Source organism: Balaenoptera ricei, chromosome 11, assembly GCF_028023285.1.
Source record: "Balaenoptera ricei isolate mBalRic1 chromosome 11, mBalRic1.hap2, whole genome shotgun sequence".
NCBI classification, from domain to species: Eukaryota; Metazoa; Chordata; class Mammalia; order Artiodactyla; family Balaenopteridae; genus Balaenoptera; species Balaenoptera ricei.
In genome coordinates this window covers 36,327,378-36,347,614 of record NC_082649.1, presented here as the reverse complement: position 1 = coordinate 36,347,614, position 20,237 = coordinate 36,327,378, and the positions used below count along the sequence as shown (strand labels likewise).

General features: G+C 39.7%; 1 protein-coding gene across 1 annotated transcript in view; it reads left to right on the top strand.

The window, feature by feature from the left end:
- The window catches only part of DNAH8 (dynein axonemal heavy chain 8), a 329,367-nt gene that overhangs the window by 266,193 nt on the left and 42,937 nt on the right, over nt 1-20,237 (top strand). Inside the window, exons 84-87 of the mRNA XM_059938771.1 lie at nt 2,526-2,678; nt 3,046-3,201; nt 13,630-13,746; nt 15,600-15,701. Of these exons, the coding sequence (XP_059794754.1) occupies nt 2,526-2,678; nt 3,046-3,201; nt 13,630-13,746; nt 15,600-15,701 (528 nt within the window). The remainder of the gene's footprint in view (nt 1-2,525; nt 2,679-3,045; nt 3,202-13,629; nt 13,747-15,599; nt 15,702-20,237) is intronic.

The following is a 20,237-nucleotide window of genomic DNA, read 5'->3' as shown; positions in this document are numbered from 1 at the left end:
CTCTTCATGCAACATTCTTGATATTATTCCTCTGGCCATCTGATCTACTTAGGACCACTACAGTGATGGGTAAAGTGTTCTGCCTGTGATGCTCAATCATTATTTTTCATTTTTATTTATGTATATAGAATCAACCTTTGATTTCCTACAAATTTTAAACCTCCAGCTAGTTTGCTCCTGACATCCCCACAAAATGCTTGTTCCATTTTCTATAGTATACGCTCCATTTTATTTTCACTAAATATTTTTTGATAATTTGGCAGCCACACTTTCTGGTTCCTAAAGGATGCAGCTCTAGCAGTCTTGGAATGTCATGTTCAATATTAATAGATAGTGCTTAAGAAGTGACAGATTGAGACAGTCAAATTTCAATTTTCAGTTAAAGTGAGACTTTCATTTTTCATTAATGGATAGTTTCAGGCAAATAAGAAATATTTGAGGGTGTTATGTTTAAATATTGATAATGGTTTTTATTGAAAATTGCAAGCTGGATGGAATGTTGAGAACTATTTTTCATCACACCTAATAAATACACAGGTCATTAATTTTCTAGAAATGGTAGATAGCAATTTCAGCAGCAATAAGAAATTGCACCATTTATAAAAATAAAATAAGATCTCGGTTTATTTTTAAGCTTTTGATCTCATAACGTCTGTAGCAACTTTGGTGCAGCTTTTCCCTGGGAATTAATGACTGCAGAGGGTTAATGGGCTAAAACTCTGCTTGGTTCATCAAAGTTTCAGGCTAGTCATTAATTCTCAAGTGCGCCAAGCCTTAATCTTTACCGCTTAATTAAATTCAATAATATATTGTATTTAATTTATATATATCGAAGAAATTTTATATAATTATTTTTAGTCAGATCAAATGATTCACTCTATTGAGTGATTTGACAGTTTGACTTTGGGCCTTAAATAATTTCTTTAGTTTCCATGAGTGAGAAACTTCTAAATTTGGTACAGCATTCACATTAACCTTCTTTGGAATATTAGCTTTTATAACTTCCATGTTCTGTGTCTTAAGGTAGGATAAATATTGATAATAATGGCATTATCAAACAAACAAACAAACAAACAACAACAATAACCCATGAATAGGTACAGCCACACTGCCACTTGAAAGATTTAGGATAAAGCTGACACTGTGGAATGCAGAGCAGGGAATCAGAGAGTAACTGGATCCACGATGACACAAACCAACCATGAAGTCCATCTTGGTCTAGACACCCCAGTTGTCTAGACCAACAAGTCCCCTTTGCTGCTTAAGCCAGTCTGAGTTCTGTTTTCTCGTGCAGTAGAAGGCGTATATACAGGCCTTACTATATATACACTAAGCTCAATAATTTGTAGCTGTATTTATCTGATCTCATTATATAAGTATATCAAGATATTGTCTGGCTAATAAACTGTGTTCTTATAGAACTTTGACGGTCATGTGACTTAACATTGTTAAAGAAGGTTTTAACAAGTATTTAGATAGTGCTTAGAAAGTTTTGTGGTTTCAGGAATATCTGGGAGGAGTGATGACAAATAATAATCCCATTAATATTATGGTAGCAAATGTCACCAAATGTATTTTATTGCCTCTGGTGAAATAAAATTTGTATTTTAAGTCAGGAGAAGAAAACTTAAGCATAAAATTCTCTCTCTCTGCTCATTTGGGCCTCCTCCCTCCCCTTTTAGTGTACAGTGTGCATCTGCATCACTCATTAACCAGACCTCCTCAAAGGTGGGAATGCCTGCTCAAATGCAAAGATCAATTTTTTTTCCCTTTCTTCTGACGCTAGCCAGGTAACTTCTTAAAAGATTAGCATGCTTTTCCAACTCTGCAGGGAGTCATGGTGACTTGTTGCTGGCTTTGTATGTGTACCTGGACTGTGTATCTTTGGTGAACCCCATGTGAAATGTCAGCATGTCATTTTGATGTATGATCCCTTGTCTCGAAAATGTATATGACTCTGCCTTTGACTTCTAACAGGCAAGACAGTTCTCAGAGCTTCTGTCTCCCAGGCTATAATCCTCAGTTGTCTCAAATAAAATTCTCTCTTTTCTTCCTAACTTGATTGTTAATGAATTTTCGTCAACACCTCCAACTTTCATGAGGTAATGTGTATCTCTCTTTGTGACAGTGGACGACTTGGTTTCGGGGTGAGTCCCTTCTGATTTACCTTAGGCAGGACAATTTAAGTTACAAGTTCCAAAATACCCATTCCCACCATTAGATGGTGCACACACTGTACTTAAACAAGTCTGACTTCCAATTTTAACTTTTGTTCCCTTCTAAACCAGGGGTGGCAGGATACAATCATTTTGAACCCACTTGATTCCAAGTAACCAGCTTTACAACTAACAGAAAAAAGAAGATTGTATTGACATATAACAATTTCATTAAAATATATGTGCTCAAAACAGAGTATTCTTATGCCCTGAGCAAAAGTTTTAAAAAATTTGCTTGTACGTTTTGTTTTATTAAAATGATAGCAAAAAAGTTATAAGGAATTAATATGAAATCATTTTTGAATACAGGGTGGCTGGGTATTACTGCAGAATTGTCACCTTGGCCTAGAATTCATGGAAGAATTGCTAGAGACATTAACTACCGCTGAAGCCAGCGATGATACTTTCCGAGTGTGGATAACTACCGAGCCCCACAATCGGTTTCCCATTACATTGCTTCAGGTTTGTTACTGTGAGATAAGTGTCTTTTACTTGAGAGCTATACAAATAAAGATGGCACAGTTATGGTTATGGAAAGATGGCAAACATAACAAGGCTTTCTGGTCCAGTAGAGGCTGCGTTGCAAAATCTTATGCCATTATCGTCAAAATCTTGACTATAATTATCAAGATTATATGGTAAAGATTCCCACAGAAGAGTTATAAGACTCAGTATTAATTTATTGGGTTTTAGCTCTGATCAACGTAAGTAGCTTACACGGTGCTCATTTATGTACCATAAGCATATTGTTGTCTGATGTGTTGTAATTTCTATTTTATTCTTCACAGTAATTTATAGAAACAAAACTACTATTTGCTTTTTACGACAGACTTCTCTCAAATTCACTAATGAGCCACCCCAAGGTGTTCGCGCAGGTTTGAAAAGAACATTTGCTGGAATTAATCAAGACCTTCTGGATATCAGTAATTTACCCATGTGGAAGCCAATGCTTTACACTGTAGCATTTTTACACTCCACTGTGCAGGTAACTTCTGAGAGCAGTTTGCACATTTAGAGGATGCTAATGATGTTATGTTTGCCTCTCTGCTGCACTGTCTGCTCTCCTCACCTTGCTTTCTTTTTCCTTCATGGCACTTTTCCCCACCTGGCACAGGACATGCATATTTGTTTATGTATTTATGTGTCCTCCGGACCCCCCCCCCCCCGCCTTGGCCCCTAGAATATAAGATTCTCCAGGGCAATGACTTTGTTCTTTTGTAACTGCTGGGTCTCCCCCTGTGACAGCAGCAGCTGGGGCATTGCCAGAGCTCAATAAATATTTGTGGGATGAACAAACGGATTACTGTGATGGGAGCTTGGTCTGGAAAGTGCCTGTGCTGGCCAGGAATGTTACGTACACCATCTCGTGTAATACTAACAGCCACCTTTCAATGTAGGATTTATCACCATCTTACAAGTGAGGAAATTGAGACTCAGAGAGGTTAAGTTCCTTCTTAAACAGTAGATCTAGGAGTCAAGCCCCATGCTGCCTGCCCTGGATACAAGTATGTTTCAACCCTCCTCCCACCGGTGACAGTAGTGGTGGTGTTGGGAAGAGGAGTCACAAGGGTCACCTGTCTTCTTCAGGTTGTTTGCTCTTTGCTTTTACTGTGTAATTATATAGTCATTTAATAATTTTATGGCTGCCCAACAACATCTCTATGGGATTATCTTCATTTTGTTGTTGCTTTGTTCTATATTTGAATTTTGTATTTTGTTCTGTATTCGAAAGCTGTATAATTTTAATGTACTTGATTCACTCCTTGATTTCACAGAGAGATAAAGGGACTCCTTTAACTCTTTCTTACATTTCTTCTTTCCCTGAGGTTGGAGTGAGGACAAAATGAATCAACCGGCTTAAACCAGGAGTCATGGTTCAGCTGTGCACAGCGGCCGGCAGAGCTTGGCCTCATCTCTCCCCACCCTGCCCAAAGGTGGAGGGGAATTGGGTGCCCACCCCAGAAAATACTGGGCTTGTTTACCCGTAGGTTCCTTGTCCCCACCACTTTACCAGGTTTCATGCTGCCCAACAGAGAGGGCTGTTTAGAGGGGACAGCTGGTGTTTATCTGTCCCCCAACTCTGAGAGACTTAAAATCAGGTTAAACGCTTTGCGGGTGGTTATTTTTGCCAAGTTCCATTGTGGCCTTTGGATTGATTGTAAATTACAGCTTTAAAGTCACTGAAGCCGATTTCATATATTCTTATCTGGGAATTGTTGGGTTTGCTAGACCTTATCACACTCTAATACAAATATTGCTTTAAACTCTGTTATTTAAAGCCCAATTCACAAATAATAAATTTTATGATTCTTTTCCTAGTAGTGATGATTCAACTCTTCCACTGTGCTTATCACAGACAGATGACTGGGGGGTATTTTCCATATGGTCAACATGGCAACCTGTGTTTTTAGTGGCCATTATCCAAGGGCTAAAAAGAAGAACAGGACCACGGGCCGGTCATGGGGCCGAAGTGTGCTTACACTTAACGTGGCTTGTATTTGGGTTAAAACAGAAAAAATTCTCCACTGCTAAGGCCGTGAAGCTAACAGTGGCATGTCTATGAAAAAGAAGGTTGTGACGATCTCTTAAAATCCAATCATAGTGTGTTAGAAAGAGCACTTCATGGACAGTCAGGAAGCCTGGACTTTAGACCTGTTGTGACATCAATAAGCTACGTAAGGTTGGTCAAGTTACGTCCCTCTTGAGGCTTCTGTTTCCCCATCTGTGTGTTTAGAGGCAGAAGGAGGTGATCTTTCAAGATTTTTCCCATTTCTAACATTCTGTTGTCCAGTTCTATGACTATACAAGGAGTGCAGATAATTCAAGCATTTTTCCCTTGGTTCTAGTTTTATCAATTTCAGAAATGTTTACTGTGATATTGCCTAAACATATTCTTTTCTTGGTTAGGATAAAGCCAGCTTGATAGAAAAATCCAGAATTCTTTAGGGGCTTGTGGCCCTGGGTCAGCACCATCTGCATCACCTGGGGACTTGTAAGAGATGAATTTCAGGCCCCACCCAGACCTACTGAATCAGAATCTGCATTGTAATAAGATGCCCAAGTGATTCGTGTGCACATTAGAGTTTAACACACAACTGTTACAGGAAGGACTGTTCTGAATAGACAGATTGTGGCTTATATGTTTCTAGTGTTGGATATAATAGTCAAGTACCTGATTTTTTTTTTAACATCTTTATTGGAGTATAATTGCGTTACAATGGTGTGTTAGTTTCTTCTGTATAACAAAGTGAATCAGCTATACCTATACATATATTGCCATATCCCCTCCCTCTTGCATCTCCCTCCCACCCTCCCTATCCCACCCCTCTAGGTGGACACAAAGCACCAAGCTAATCTCCCTGTGCTATGCGGCTGCTTCCCACTAGCTATCTATTTTACATTTGGTAGTGTATATATGTCCATGCCACTCTCTCACTTCGTGCCAGCTTACCCTTCCTGCTCCCCGTGTCCTCAAGTCCATTCTCTATGTCTGCGTCTTTATTCCTGTCCTGCCCCTAGGTTCTTCAGAACTTTCCTTTTGTTTTTTTTTTAGATTCCATATATATGTGTTAGCATACGGTATTTGTTTTTCTCTTTCTGACTTACTTCACTCTGTATGACAGTCTCTAGGTCCATCCACCTCACTATAAATAACTCAGTTTTGTTTCTTTTTATGGCTGAGTAATATTCCATTGTATATATGTGCCACATCTTCTTTATCCATTCATCTGTTGTTGGACATTTAGGTTGCTTCCATGTCCTGGCTATTGTAAATAGTGCTGCAATGAACATTGTGCTACATGACTCTTTTTGAATTATGCTTTTCTCAGGGTATATGCCCAGTAGTGGGATTGCCGGGTTGTATGGTAGTTCTATTTTTAGTTTTTTAAGGAACTTCCATACTGTTCTCCATAGTGGCTGTATCAGTTTACATTCCCATCAACAGTGTAAGAGGGTTCCCTTTTCTCCACACCCTCTCCAGCATTTATTGTTTGTAGATTTTTTGATGATGGCCATTATGACCGAAGTGAGGTGATATCTCATTGTAGTTTTGATTTGCATTTCTCTAATGATTAGTGATGTTGAGCATCCTTTCATGTGTTTGTTGGGAATCTGTATATCTTCTTGGGAGAAATGTCTGTTTAGGTCTTCTGCCCATTTTTGGATTGGGTTGTTTGTTTTTTTGATATTGAGCTGCCTGAGCTGCTTGTATATTTTAGAGATTAATCCTTTGTCAGTTGCTTCATTTGCAAATATTTTCTCCCATTCTGAGGGTTGTCTTTTCATCTTGTTTATGGTTTCCTTTGCTGTGCAAAAGCTTTTACGTTTCATTAGGTCCCATTTGTTTATTTTGGTTTTTATTTCCATTTCTCTAGGAGCTGGGTCAAAAAGGATCTTGCTGTGACTTATGTCATAGAGTGTTCTGCCTATGTTTTCCTCTAAGAGTTTTATAGCGTCTGACCTTACATTTAGGTCTTTAATCCATTTTGAGTTTATTTTTTGTATGGTGTTAGGGAGTGTTCTAATTTAATTCTTTTACATGTAGCTGTCCAGTTTTCCCAGCACCACTTATTGAAGAGGCTGTCTTTTCTCCATTGTATATTCTTGCCTCCTTTATCAAAGATAAGGTGGGTTTATCTCTGGGCTTTCTATCCTGTTCCATTGATCTATATTTCTATTTTTGTGCCAGTACCATACTGTCTTGATTACTGTAGCTTTGTAGTATAGTCTGAAGTCAGGGAGCCTGATTCCTCCAGCTCTGTTTTTCTTTCTCAGTATTGCTTTGGCTATTCGGGGTCTTTTGTGTTTCCATACAAATTGTGAAATTCTTTGCTCTAGTTCTGTGAAAAATGCCATTTGTAGTTTGATAGGGATTGCATTGAATCTGTAGATTGCTTTGGGTAGTATAATCATTTTCACAGTGTTGATTCTTCGAATCCAAGAACATGGTATATCTCTCCATCTGTTTGTATCATCTTTAATTTCTTTCATCATTGTCTTATAGTTTTCTGCATACAAGTCTTTTCCTGATTCGTTAATCGATGAATTGATTCCTCCAAATTTACCTGGATATCCCTTGATTTATACAAACACGATGTATATACTTTTTTCCTTGCAGAGATTGAAAAAAAGAAGAGGGAATTGGTTCATGTGACATAATATGAAGCTTCTGGGCTGGGGAGAGTGTTGCTGAAACTCAGCCTCTGTTCACTCTTGCTGAGTAGAAATGTGGAGACAGAGTTTTGGGTGAAGTAGAAAAGAATAGCTTTATTGCTTTGTCAGGCAGAGGGGATCACAGCAGGCTAATGCCCTCAAAACTGTGTGTACCACCCTGGAGGGGGTAGTGAGGAGTCTTATAGTGTTCAAGGAACAGGGCGTGGTCAGCTCATGGGCATTCATGGGATTGGTTGGTGGTGAGGTAATTGGGAGTCAACATCATCAATCGTTTGGTTCCAGCTGGTCTGGGGTCTATGTGCTTGTGGGCAGAATACAGTTAACCTATTCCACCTGGTGGGGGTTTCAGTATCTATAAGACAGCTCAAAGGACATGGCTCAGAATATTATCTATAGTCCTTGAGGAAGAACTAAAGGTCCTTGACTTTGTTTAATGACTAAAGCATTATTATTTTGTCTTGTTTTTTCTTTTCTTTTTGTATTTTCTCACCTCTCTGATTAAATTTATTCTTTGACTGAAGTTTTTCTACAGACAATAGGCAGGCGGAGGACATGGGTGGGGTGTTCTATCCTGGGAAGGCCTCAGAGGTTCCTGCTCGGTTACAAGGGGTTCATGCTGGAATCCATAACACATGAGAATGCAGGACCTAGTGGTAAAATAGCCAACCCCTGCCTGCCCTCCAATGTGTTTCTCTTACTGAATCAAAGTTTGGCATCATGCCATCAACTCACCCTAGCTCAAGAGCATCACGTGTTATGTGGACCCTACTCTTGTTGCAGAGGACAAAGTGAGCATCCCTCCTCTCCTATAAGAAGGGGAAATAGATTTGGCTGGTCAAGGACAACTTTCTTGGGTAGGAGAGTGGGGGAGGGTGTCTTGGGATGGGAGCAGGATTACCCAGTAGGAGGGGGTGCGCTGGGTGCTGCCATGGGAACCTGCATAGTTGCACCAGCCGCTTCTGCACTAAGCTCTGCTTGCTTCCTACTCCCCCTGGCTTTCCTCCCCTCTCCTCCAGGAACTTGACATCCACGTTGGCCAGGAGGTTACTGCGGCAGCGGCCGCTCTTGCTGCAGTCGGCTGATGTCTCTGTCTCGGCCAGCCAGCCCTCCTGCCCTCCCGCCCTCCCCATGGGAGCCTTTCACCCCCAGCACCATGGGGCATGCCTCCGCTTATTTGGCCACTACTTCCTGAGAACATTTCCCGCATCCTCTTTTATTTATTTATTTATTTATTTATTTATTTATTTATTTATTTATGGCTGTGTTGGGTCTTCGCTGCTGCGTGCGGGCCCTCTCTAGTTGCAGCGAGCAGGGCCCACTCTTCTCTGCAGTGTGCGGGCCTCTCACCGCGGCAGCTTCTCTTGTTGTGGAGCACGGGCTCTAGGCGCGTGGGCTTCAGCAGCTGTGGCACATGGGCTCAGTAGTTGTGGCTCACGGGCTCTAGAGCGCAGGCTCAGTAACTGTGGCTCACAGGCCCAGTTGCTCTGCGGCATGCGGGATCCTCCCAGACCAGGGCTCAAACCCATGTCCCCTGCATTGGCAGGTGGATTCTCAACCGCTGCACCACCAGGGAAGTCCTCCTGCATCCTCTTGAAGATGACTCTAGGGGGAAACTTCCCTCTGGCCTCAATATTCTCTCTCTACATTTTGCCAGAAACTCCAGTGTAGCACTGTTCTGGCCTTCAGAGCAAGCCCACACTCACCCTTCAGGATTTTAATTTTAAATATACCTTCCTCCAAAGTCTTGGTCTTCTGAAATTCAACAATTCTTCTTCAACAATTCCATTTGTAGTCTCCTCCCAACACCTCCTGCAGGTCACAATAACATTTCCTGTTTTGTTCCTATTGATAGTCAATATACTGTCCCTCGTAGTGCAGCACATTGGACCCGTGAGCATCTTAAGCAGTGGTCCTCAGCCATTGCCTGGGCCCCAGAATCCCCTGGAGGAGGCATCGGGGTGAAGAGCTCAGACCATTTAAAAACTTCCCAAGTGATGCTAATATGCAATGAGAGTGGAGAATAACTCCCAGAGAGCCACTGCCCTTCAGGGAGGAGTCTTTAGTCATTTTTATGACCTTTTCATGGTTTGGCTATTTCTCCCCCACACCTTGGCTCACCCACATTGAAGCCCACATTTGGGACTTTTCTTATGGCTTATACACAACTTTGTGAGGTTTACTGCAAGAATCTTTGATTAGGAGCTCTAAGGGCCTGCAGTGGCAGTTGCAAACTTGGAAATTTTCCCATGGCTCTTAAAATATTTGTTTAATATTTAATAAAAATGGCCATATCTATGGGGCTCAGAGAGTACCACTGTTAAACAGTTCCTCATTCAGAAAAGTGTTCACTTCTCTGACATATTTTTTAGGTTTAAGCCTTGACAAACACTCCCTTCAAATTTAATACTGTGTATACCAGTTCTCCCTTTGGGGAGGCATGATTATAAAGTTCTTAGTGCAGATCTCTTCAAAATAATTACAGTAACATGATACAGATTTTTGAAAAGATCTTTTACACATACCTCTGTAGTGTTTCCCAGTGGTTCTGACCATTTCTGTTAATTATTTTTACCTATTCAAGTTTCCCTTATATTGTCTAGTATAGATTGCATTTTTCATCTTATGTTAACTCCAGTTATTAAATAAATAGGTAGTGATGCTCCAAAGAGAGCTTTGTTTTGAAGATGGGACTGAAGTGAATCTTCACTGGACTGTGGGAGGGGGGGATCATTGGACTGAGGTAGATTCTAACATAAAACTGGAAATAGCTTTGACATCATTAAAATGATGACTCCATTGAACAGCTTCTCTTCGGTGTTCTAAGGAGGATTCCAAGTTTTCTATATTTCACTAGTAGTTGTGTTTTATATATTCTTTGGAATGAAAAGAAGGAACCTTATTGGTTCAATGTAGTAGGGAGTAGACTAGTCTTCCTAAAATCATCACTCTCCAACTTAATAATAGATAATAACACCCTTCTGTTGAGTCAGGTTTTAGCTCTTTCTCCTGACATCAAATCTGTCTACGTTTCATCCCTGAATCATCACGTGGGGATGTAGTTGCAGCTACTCACCAGAGGTTGTCCTCTGCTGCAGTGGCACAGTCCTGCAGCCTCCTTCTAGACGAATCGTGAACTTTGCATTCCTGTCTTTGCTCCCGACATTTGACAAACCCGGGATTCTTTTCTCCCTTCTTTTCAAAGACCAGCTTCAGTTTCATTCTTCCCAGGAGCCCTTGATTGAATGTCTTCTTCAAGCTTATCACCTGTGAAAATTTGACAGTTAATTATATTTACTACTGTGTTGTCCTTTCCTGTTTTGTCTTATTTTCTCAACTAGATTAAAACTTCTTGAAAATACACTGATTCTAATATTTTTCTATTATTGGACTCATCCTAATATTTTTCTAAACATAAGACTCATCCTATTGTTTCAAAAATACTAATTGGATTGGAGAGATTCAATATGCCAAATATTCCAAATTCTAGCAAAGTCCTCTGTTTTTGAGCTTCCAAATGAGTTCTTAGGTCCCAGTGGTTTGAGTCTACCCTGATATTATTCCAAGATCATACTTAGGAGTTGTTTTTTTCTTTATTGTCACTTATAGGGGTCAGTGAGTAAAAAAAAAAAAAAAATAGCAAGAAAGTGAAATGACCTCATTTGTGAAAGAAAAGACACCATATTTTGTCTTTTTTTCTAAAAGGAGTTAAACAGTTTATGACTTTAGTGAACCAACCTAAAAACTGAACATTTTAAATAAAAATTGATAGTAAGTAACATAAAATGAAGCAAACCTCAGATTAGGGCAATTTTCAAAGATCACATTTTAAGGAGCAACTGAATTGTAATTGCTCAGTGCATGTAAAGGAGAGTGTTTCCACAGAGCCAACTTAAGCAGCTTCAGTAATTGGAAAGAAAGAATTGTTTTTCATTCAGTATCCTACCTAATTGAACAGTAAATTTTAAAAACTAAGTCAAAACAGGTAAAACTGTTTTAGAGTTGTTTCTCTTTTTTTAAACAATGGGAAAACATTTGTGTTTGGTTCGTAAGTGGTTAGCATTCTTCTCTTTGAAGCCCTCAAGGTGGAAGAAATCCCAGAGCCTCAAGTGTTAGCTGAATGCATTTTCATGTTAGCACCCCATAGACCCTCCAGGCCCCCCTTGCTCCTAGAGCAACCTGGAGGAGGCTCACCTCAGTGCTTTTTGGGACCCACGCAAGAAATTCAAAACCACATGTCAGCTTCCTAATTGACCCTCCAGAGAGTGACAGAGAGTGCCTTTCATTCTGATAATAATCAACTCACATGTTTGTTTATTAGACAACCATGATCCTTCTCCCGAGGCGCAGGTACAACAGGGGAGACAAAAATGGGAGATATGTCTCCTCCTGTCAAGGCCTCCTCCCGACCCCGTGGTTCCTCCTCATCTTCTCTGTGTTCAAGGTGGAAGATGGTGCTTCACAACTCCTGAGTTTACAAACCTCTCTAGTTTAAGCTCTGACTAGGACAAACTCTGAATACCTGTTCTGAACTGTAAGTCCAAATTCCTGGGAGAAGGGATAGTGCTGGCTCTTCTTAGGCTGGTTGTTCACCTTTGGTCTAATTAGCTAAGGAGTAGGGAGTCACGCCATGCAAATGTCTAACACCTGACAGCCTAACCTAAAGAAGAACAGCTCTAGAAATAACCCTAGTAGTTGACATTTTTAAGGGTTGTTTGCCCTCAGTCTGACCTCCCAGGGTGGACAGCTGGACCCAGATTAATTTTGATGTTTTATTTAATATCTTAAAAGAGGACTTCCTGGTGGCGCAGTGGTTAAGAATCCGCCTGTGAATGCAGGGGACATGGGTTCGAGCCCTGGTCCAGGAAGATCCCACATGCCGTGGAGCAACGAAGCCCGTGCACCACAACTACTGAGCCTGTGCTCTAGAGCCCAAGCTCCACAACAAGAGAAGCCACCACAATGAGAAGCCCGTGCACCACAAGGAAGAAGAGTAGTCCCTGCTCACCACAACTAGAGGAAGACCGCGTGCAACAATGAAGACCCAATGCAGCCAAAAATAAATAAATAAATAAAATAAATTTATATAAAAAAATCTTAAAAGCATATCCTAAAAAATCAGTAATTAAAGCTTTGCACATTCTCAATTTCTTTTCTGACTTGTCCATGAATATGTCCAAACTGCAATTCATTTAGATTCCTTTAAATGGTAGTGTTATTCAAGATCTAAAGCATGGAACAGCTGCAAGAAGAAGTATTGGACTGGCTTGTGAAAACAATGTGTGTGTGTGTGTGTGTGTGTGTGTGTGTGTGTGTGTTGGGTTAGGGAAGGCAAAAGAGAGAAAAGTTAGTATACATTTAGAGGTAGAGAAGTAGAATTACATCTTCCCGTAGATGTATTAGAATTCTACTCTCCATATGGAGAGGCACTAGGGTCAAACGTCTAGGAGCTAACCTGAATAAATAATTGGACCTTTCTTAGAGAGACTGATTGTGTGCTGAGGCAGGGAAAGCTGATAGTATGGTAATGTTTGAGTTAATCCGTGTTGTTTGCTAGGTGATGAGGGCCTGGAAATATCAGTTCTAACACTCACATACCTTTAAAATGGTCTCCAGAATATCAAAGCAATTGAGTCATTTGGCCTGAGCCCCATTTGATTATTTATGAGTAATTTGGCGATTTGAAACAGCCGCTGTTTCACAGGAGAGAACAAATGAAGGCAATATGAATGTTTTAAGAGAGAGATGTCATGTTTTACCATAGAAAATGTTTAGTTTTCAAAATCTGAAACTGCAAGATTACAAAGTGAAACTAGCAGGGAGTCTAAATGCCCTTGAGTGCTTAAGTCATTCACCTTAAAAAACTAAAATTCAAACCCTTGCATTTAACATTTGAAACTTTCAACAGTCCAGTTTAGAATAAATTAATTCATTCAACAGATATTTATTGAGCACCTACTGCACTTTTTGAGTTGACAATGGAGACCTACACTTTTTAAACCCAAGAACTCCAATTTGGCAAATATTTGGAGATTTGCTCTTGTAAGCTTTCTAGAGCCAAGGAGTAATATCTCTAATTGTTACTATATCCAAAATCATATACTGTTCTTTTATGATGTCAACTTATTTCAATATCATGCCTTACTTTTACTGTACTTTATGTTTTAATAATAAAAACAGGTATCAGCTGCAATACAATTTAAAACTCTCTCAATACTTACTTTTCTCTGTTGTTTTTAAGGAGCGACGCAAATTTGGTCCCTTAGGATGGAATATTCCTTATGAATTCAATTCCGCTGACTTTTCAGCCAGCGTTCAGTTTATTCAGAATCACCTTGATGAATGCGATATTAAGAAAGTGAGTGAAATTGTTTCTTTTTTCTGTCTTCATTGCCATCCTTAAATCAAAGTTCTACAGACATTCCCGGTCTGGGATATGCAGTGGCCCTGCTGAGGTTCCCCCCAGCTCTCCCAAAGGGGACCAATCATTCCAATCACCTGTTTACTGGTCCAGCCATTTCGACTCACACCCCTACTGCCCATAGGAGCGCACTGGGACTCTCCATCTCACACTTGTGTCCCCCTCCACCCCATCTCTCTCTCTCTTGAGCTCATGCACAACAGAGGCAGAGCCCTGACAAAGGAACTCATTGTGTTGAGAAACACCACAGCCTTCTTCATGTCACATCCAAGTGCCACAGTGCACTTCAAGAGAATGTATACCTTAAATCAGACTTTTCTTCCTTTATCTCACTCATGCTTACTCAGAATCCTCAGAAATGAGAATATCTCCCAGCCCATGTAAAAGTTCTTTTGTACCTTAAGTCACATCTTAACAGATGCTTAAGCTTATGCAGATAAATAGCAATGATTTGAATAATGGTCACTGGTCCTTGTGTAACACTTCACAGTTTTCAAAGTGCTCGCATGTGCAGGGTCTCGTTTTTATTTTCACAACTCAGTGAGGTAGATACCCAAGGTGTTACTATGATTCCCATTTTACTGATGAGGTACTAGACAAGAGAAGACAATGGACTTCCTCCAGGTCACCGAGCTAAGAACACAAACCCAGTTGTCCTTTCACATAAGGGTTGCAAGGAGTTGGAAATTTGTTTTTTCCATGATCTTGAGGAATTTTATGAGCCTCTCAGAGCCTGTTTCCTCATCTATAAAACGGCCATGGTTTCCGTGAGGAATAAATGAGTTAGCATTTGTGAAAGCACAGTGTATGGTACATAATCAGGGCTCAATAAATACAAGTTTCCTATTGTCTCTCCCTCTCTTCCTTCTCATAGTAGATCTCGAAGATAATCATACATTCTGCAGTATCAGTATGATGACAGTGAGCCATGATGAATTATTACACGGGTAGGGGGGAAATCTAGAATCAAACCATAATTTTTCTTAGAAATTACAAAGGGATATTAAATTGAGTAGGACATTTTGATGAAAAATTATGTCATATGGGTTCGTATTCTGGTACTGTTTATCATTTTGGTATATACAAATGACAGTTACCTTGAAATAGTTGCTTTGAAAGGCAATGAAGCTGAAAAATAAAATTTTAACCAAGAGAAAGTAAATAAAAATTAAGCATCCTTACTTCTCCTACCCCAAATGTATTGAAGCATTTTTTAAAATAAAAAAAACTATTAATATCTGAAATGTATTGCTAGTGTAAGAGTGCTATGGAAATTAATAAATACTTTGATGTAGTCATAGCTCACATAATGAAACAGGAAAGGATTGCATTGTAGAAAAATCTTGTGAATAATGTTCTAGTTGTTCTTATACTGTTTCAGAAAATATATTACTAAGAAAGCATATTAAAGCATTGATTACTTGATTTTTCTCCTTTCTTCACTAAATGTGACTTTTTTCTTCTCTAACAGCTTGGCATTACTATAATGAGTATTACAGGTAATTACATCCACAGATTGAAAAATAGTCTTCTTTTCCCCCTATTTTAAATAATCAATGAGCAATATATTCACCAACGTTTAGTACTGTAGATTTTTCTTTGGTGAACAAACCATAGAAGTTCCAGTCATGTAAGAGCAAAAGAGTTATTAATATAAGATAATGAGTGATTTAAAATGCAGTCTAGCTAGTGCTTCCTTTTCCAGACCTTTCCTTTAGAGGAAGATCCAAAATGTTTAGAACTATTTGTTTGGGTTGACAATGAATAATTCTTTTCTGTTTTTAATAAAGGGCGTGTCGTGGAGTACTGTTCGGTACATGATCGGAGAAGTACAATATGGGGGCAGAGTCACGGACGACTTTGATAAACGTCTGCTTAATTGCTTTGCTAGAGTAAGTCAGTTTAGAAAAAAAAAGCATGGTTGTACATCTCATTGCATCTTCCTATTAAACAGAATATTTTTTGTTTGTAGCAGGTAAGCCAAACTTAAAGGGAAAAAAAAATATAGAGCAGAGCTGCTGAAAAGAATCAGCCAACCAAACCAAACCAAAACCAAACCAACTAACAATCTACTTGTGGTCCAGGATAGAACAAAGGTCAACTCTCAATGGTCTATGAATCTTCTCCTGTATAGATTAGCTGCTCATGTCCACGGTCTCTCCCCACTTCCCCTCCTATAAAAATACTGGACATGATATCTCTGCCTTTTCCTCTGATTGCAAGTCTTCAGGGCAATTTGAAGCCCCAAGATAAGTGATTGGAGAATGAGCCAAAATTTGAGTTTTCTCATCTCTTTCCATTAGGACAGACAATTGAAAATTCATGAAGTGTTCACTTTTCCCTCTGTGCCCAGTAAAATCTGCATATATCATGTGGGTAAACATTTTCTAGAGAATATTATTCTTAGCAATTCTGGCTTTCACATCAAGGGTGAATAGTATAAGTACATCTACCAGATTCAAGTTATTCCTAAAACTTTTACACGTTAAAGAAGCAAAATACATTACCTGAGCGGAAAAAAATCAGATATAGGAGTACTTTACGGTTATCTGATTTCTTTATATTAGGATCTAAGTTGTTAATTCTTTGATTTTTTTTTCCCTTTTAACAAAATTAAGACCTCAACAACAAGTCATAAGCTTTGAGGGTATTTTGGTAAACTGGAGGTTGACCAGAAATCTGAATTTTTTTTCAACCCTTACTAATATTTGCAAGTTTTTCTTAAAGCTGAATGTGGAGAAAGGTGGATGATAAGCATTGGTAAGGATGTGTGGAGGCAGATCTGGTACAGATCTCTGGGGAAGCAATTGGGCAAAACTTACTGAAACTAAGTAGCCTAGGTAAACATACCAGAACATTTCTAGAAAAAGTCCATGAATGGATATGTATAAAAATGTCATGGCAATATTGTGTGTGGAGCTGCAGGTGACCATCATAGGTTGGGTTCTCCAGAAACAGACTCTGAGATGGAGATCTGCTTGTGGGTCATCCCTTCCCCCAGGGCATGATCTTGGTTGAGGCGGCTCCCTTCTGCCAGGGCAATTCCTGGGAGGGACAATGTTGTGAGCCCTCAGTAGCCAGTACTCCAGACAGCTGGGGGAGCTAGTGCCTAGGTCCTGGAGAAGGATCTGGTAGAGCATTACAGCATCCACTGTGAGGCTGAATAAGCCTAAAAGAATAGATAAGAAGCCTAAGAGAATAGATAAGCAGTAGTGGGTGAGCACATGTAATACTACTGCACACCCTTCAAGGGTGCAATCTGGTGGCACTTAGTCATATCAAGCATGTATGGGGACTTCCCTGGCAGTCCAGTGGCTAAAATTCCACGCTTCTACTGCAGGGTGGGAGCAGGTTCGATCCCTGGTCGGGGAACTAAGATCCCACATGCCGTGTGGCGTGGCCAAACCAAGATTAAAAAAAAAAAAAAGAAGCGTGTATGATATGACTACCCTCTGAACCAGAATCCCACTCTTGAGTGTATGTCCCAGAGGAATTCTCAGACAAGTCTGTGGACATGTACAAAGATATTATTCATAGTATTGTTTGGGATAGTGGGAAGTTGAAAGCAACCTGGGAGTCTGTCACAGAGGAATAGATGAGTTAAATGTTATAGATGCCTATCATGGAATACAATGCAGCACTTGGAAGAAATGATCCATATGACATCATGCATAGATCTTAGGAACATAGTGTTGAGCGCAGAGCTTTAAAAAATAAAATGAGATCTATAAAGTGGTACATGTATATTTCTCAAGGATAAATACACGAATTCAAGGACGTACATCAATATCTTTAAACAGAAGCCCTCAAAGGGAAGGAGACTGGGAGTGGATATCAGGGCTGAAGAGGGGAAAACTAAAATAAAAAGGGTCTAGAGTCATGAGAATAATAAAATGCAGGAGTATGATAAACTCACCTCTGTATCTGAGGTTCAAAAGAGGAAAAAAAAAAAAAGATGTCTTGGTAAGCATACTTTGTTTTAGAATAACTGTACAAGTACCTAAAATTGGAGTTTTGGCACTGGAGACTGTGAGAGGCGGTTAGATTCTGGATATATTGTACAGATACTACCTGCAGAATGCTGATGGGGAAGGAAGGGGGAAGGAAGTGGGGGTGGTCAAGGATCACTCCTAGTTTTGACCTAAGCAGCTAGATGGAGAATGGGACTATTTACAGAGAAGGGAAAGAACTGCAGGGAAAGAATGAGTTTTATTGGCTGGGGGTAGAAATTAGGAATTCTGTTTTGATTGTGTAAACTTTGAGATGCCTACTGGACACCCAAGTGCAGTTGTCTAAGACTGTAAGCTCCATAAGGGCAGGCACTTTTCTTGTTTACATCACTGCCAAATTCCCAGCACCTGGAATGGAATCTTTCACATAGTAGGCGCTCAGTAAATATTTGTTGAATAAGAGAATGAATGAAGATAAACAAGGCAGTTGGATTTACAGGTGTGGAGCTCAGGAGAGAGCTCAGGGCTGGAGAAAAAGATTTGGAATTTGTCTTATACAGATGGCACTTAAAGTCAAGATATTAGATGAGATCATCATCTAAGAAGAAAGTGTAGAGAAAGGGAAGGAAAAAAAAAAGAAGCTAAGGACAAGGCCCTGAGTATTTTAATGTATTGAGAAAGAAGAAATGTCAACTGAGAGAGGTCAAGGAAGATGAGGAAAGGGAATTGACCTTTACTTAGTATTTGCTTAATAAATTAAAAAAATTTTTTTAACCTACTTTAAAAAAAATATGTAAGATAGCCCAGTATAGAAAAGCATAAACATTCAGCTTAATAAATTTCTTCAAATAGGCATAGAATGTGAATGACTAGGGAGGCAAAGGCCTGTCCTCTGCTGCCACTTTACCCCAACCATGTTATCCAGAATTGCCTGAGTGAAAATCACTTCAATTGTAAACTGGTGCCTTCAAATGGGATCCTCTGTCCCTATGACTTTCAATTTGGGGCTTATCTTTGAACACTTATTTGTTTTCTCTGTTCTCAGCATCTTATGGTATGTCTCCCTTAAAACCAATAATTGTAGAACCTTATTCACTGTCCTTGGAGGATGACTGCTTAGTTTTGTAGGGTACCTTCTAGAGTCTCCCAAAGTAATTCCATGTAGACTTCATACTCTGTATTTTGATTATACCAAAAACGTCCTCCAAATTTAGTGAAACTCAACTAGTTTTGTGTTTTTGAGTCTAGCTATTTGTGGATTTACAATTTATACTTTTGTACTTTATAAATAAAGTAGTGGAAAAACAAGAGGAAACTTCATTTTCCTTTTATACACATATGTCATCTGGCAACACAAAACTCAGTGTGGTCATTTGTTGTCTGTGTGCTGAAGACCCCAGGGCCTTTGCCCCCCTAGTCATCCACATCACTAAAAACCTAATCTTTATAAATAATGACCATAATCATAGCACTGTTTTTCTTTAATGACTTTCAACTGCTCCCCATTTCTTAAGTTAAGCACTAGTCCTCACCCTGATATCCATAGTCATCCACAATGTGACCTCACTTCACTTTTTCTGTCTGATCTCTTATCACTGCATTATATTTACCTTAGGGTAAATACGGTGATTTCATCATTTACCCAACCTGCCTCACATTTTTGCATCAGTTTTTTTGCGTGTGTGTTCTCCCCAATCACAAGTTCCTTTGTCAAAATTCTATCTTTCAAGGCTTATCTCCAAAATCACCTCCTAGATAAAGCTTTACCTGACATCCATCTGGCTATTCTTTTTTTTTTTTTAAAGGAATTCCTTTATTTTTATTATTTATTTAATAATTTATTTATTTTTGGCTGTGTTGGGTCTTTGTTTCTGTGTAAGGGCTTTCTCTAGTTGTGGCAAGCGGGGGCCACTCTTCATCGCCGTGCGCGGGCCTCTCACTATCGCGGCCTCTCTTGTTGCGGAGCACAGGCTCCAGACGCGCAGGCTCAGTAATTGTGGCTCACGGGCCTAGTTGCTCCGCGGCATGTGGGATTTTCCCAGACCAGGGCTCGAACCCGTGTCCCCTGCATTGGCAGGCAGATTCTCAACCACTGCGCCACCAGGGAAGCCCCCATCTGGCTATTCTTTCTTCTTGGCTTTAAGCCTCCTTAGTACTTTGCTTATTTTTATTTCCTCTGTCTCTTACCTTAGTGCACTTTATATTGTGGTTATTATGTAACTGGCTTATCTCTCTACTGTGTCACAAGCTCCTTGAAGGAAAGGACTGTGTGTGTCTCATCTTTGCATTCCGTTCCTTTTCTAAGCTCAAGGCCTTGTGGACAGGAGTTGAATAGGATAGAAGTGTGATGAGTAAAAAATGAAGAAAACCAGTACACAGAGTATTTCACTGGAAATGGACCTAAAAAGAGCTGGAAGAAGAAGGATATGGAGGGAAGATACTAGAGAAAGTGTGACCAACCGAAGGAAGGCACAATCC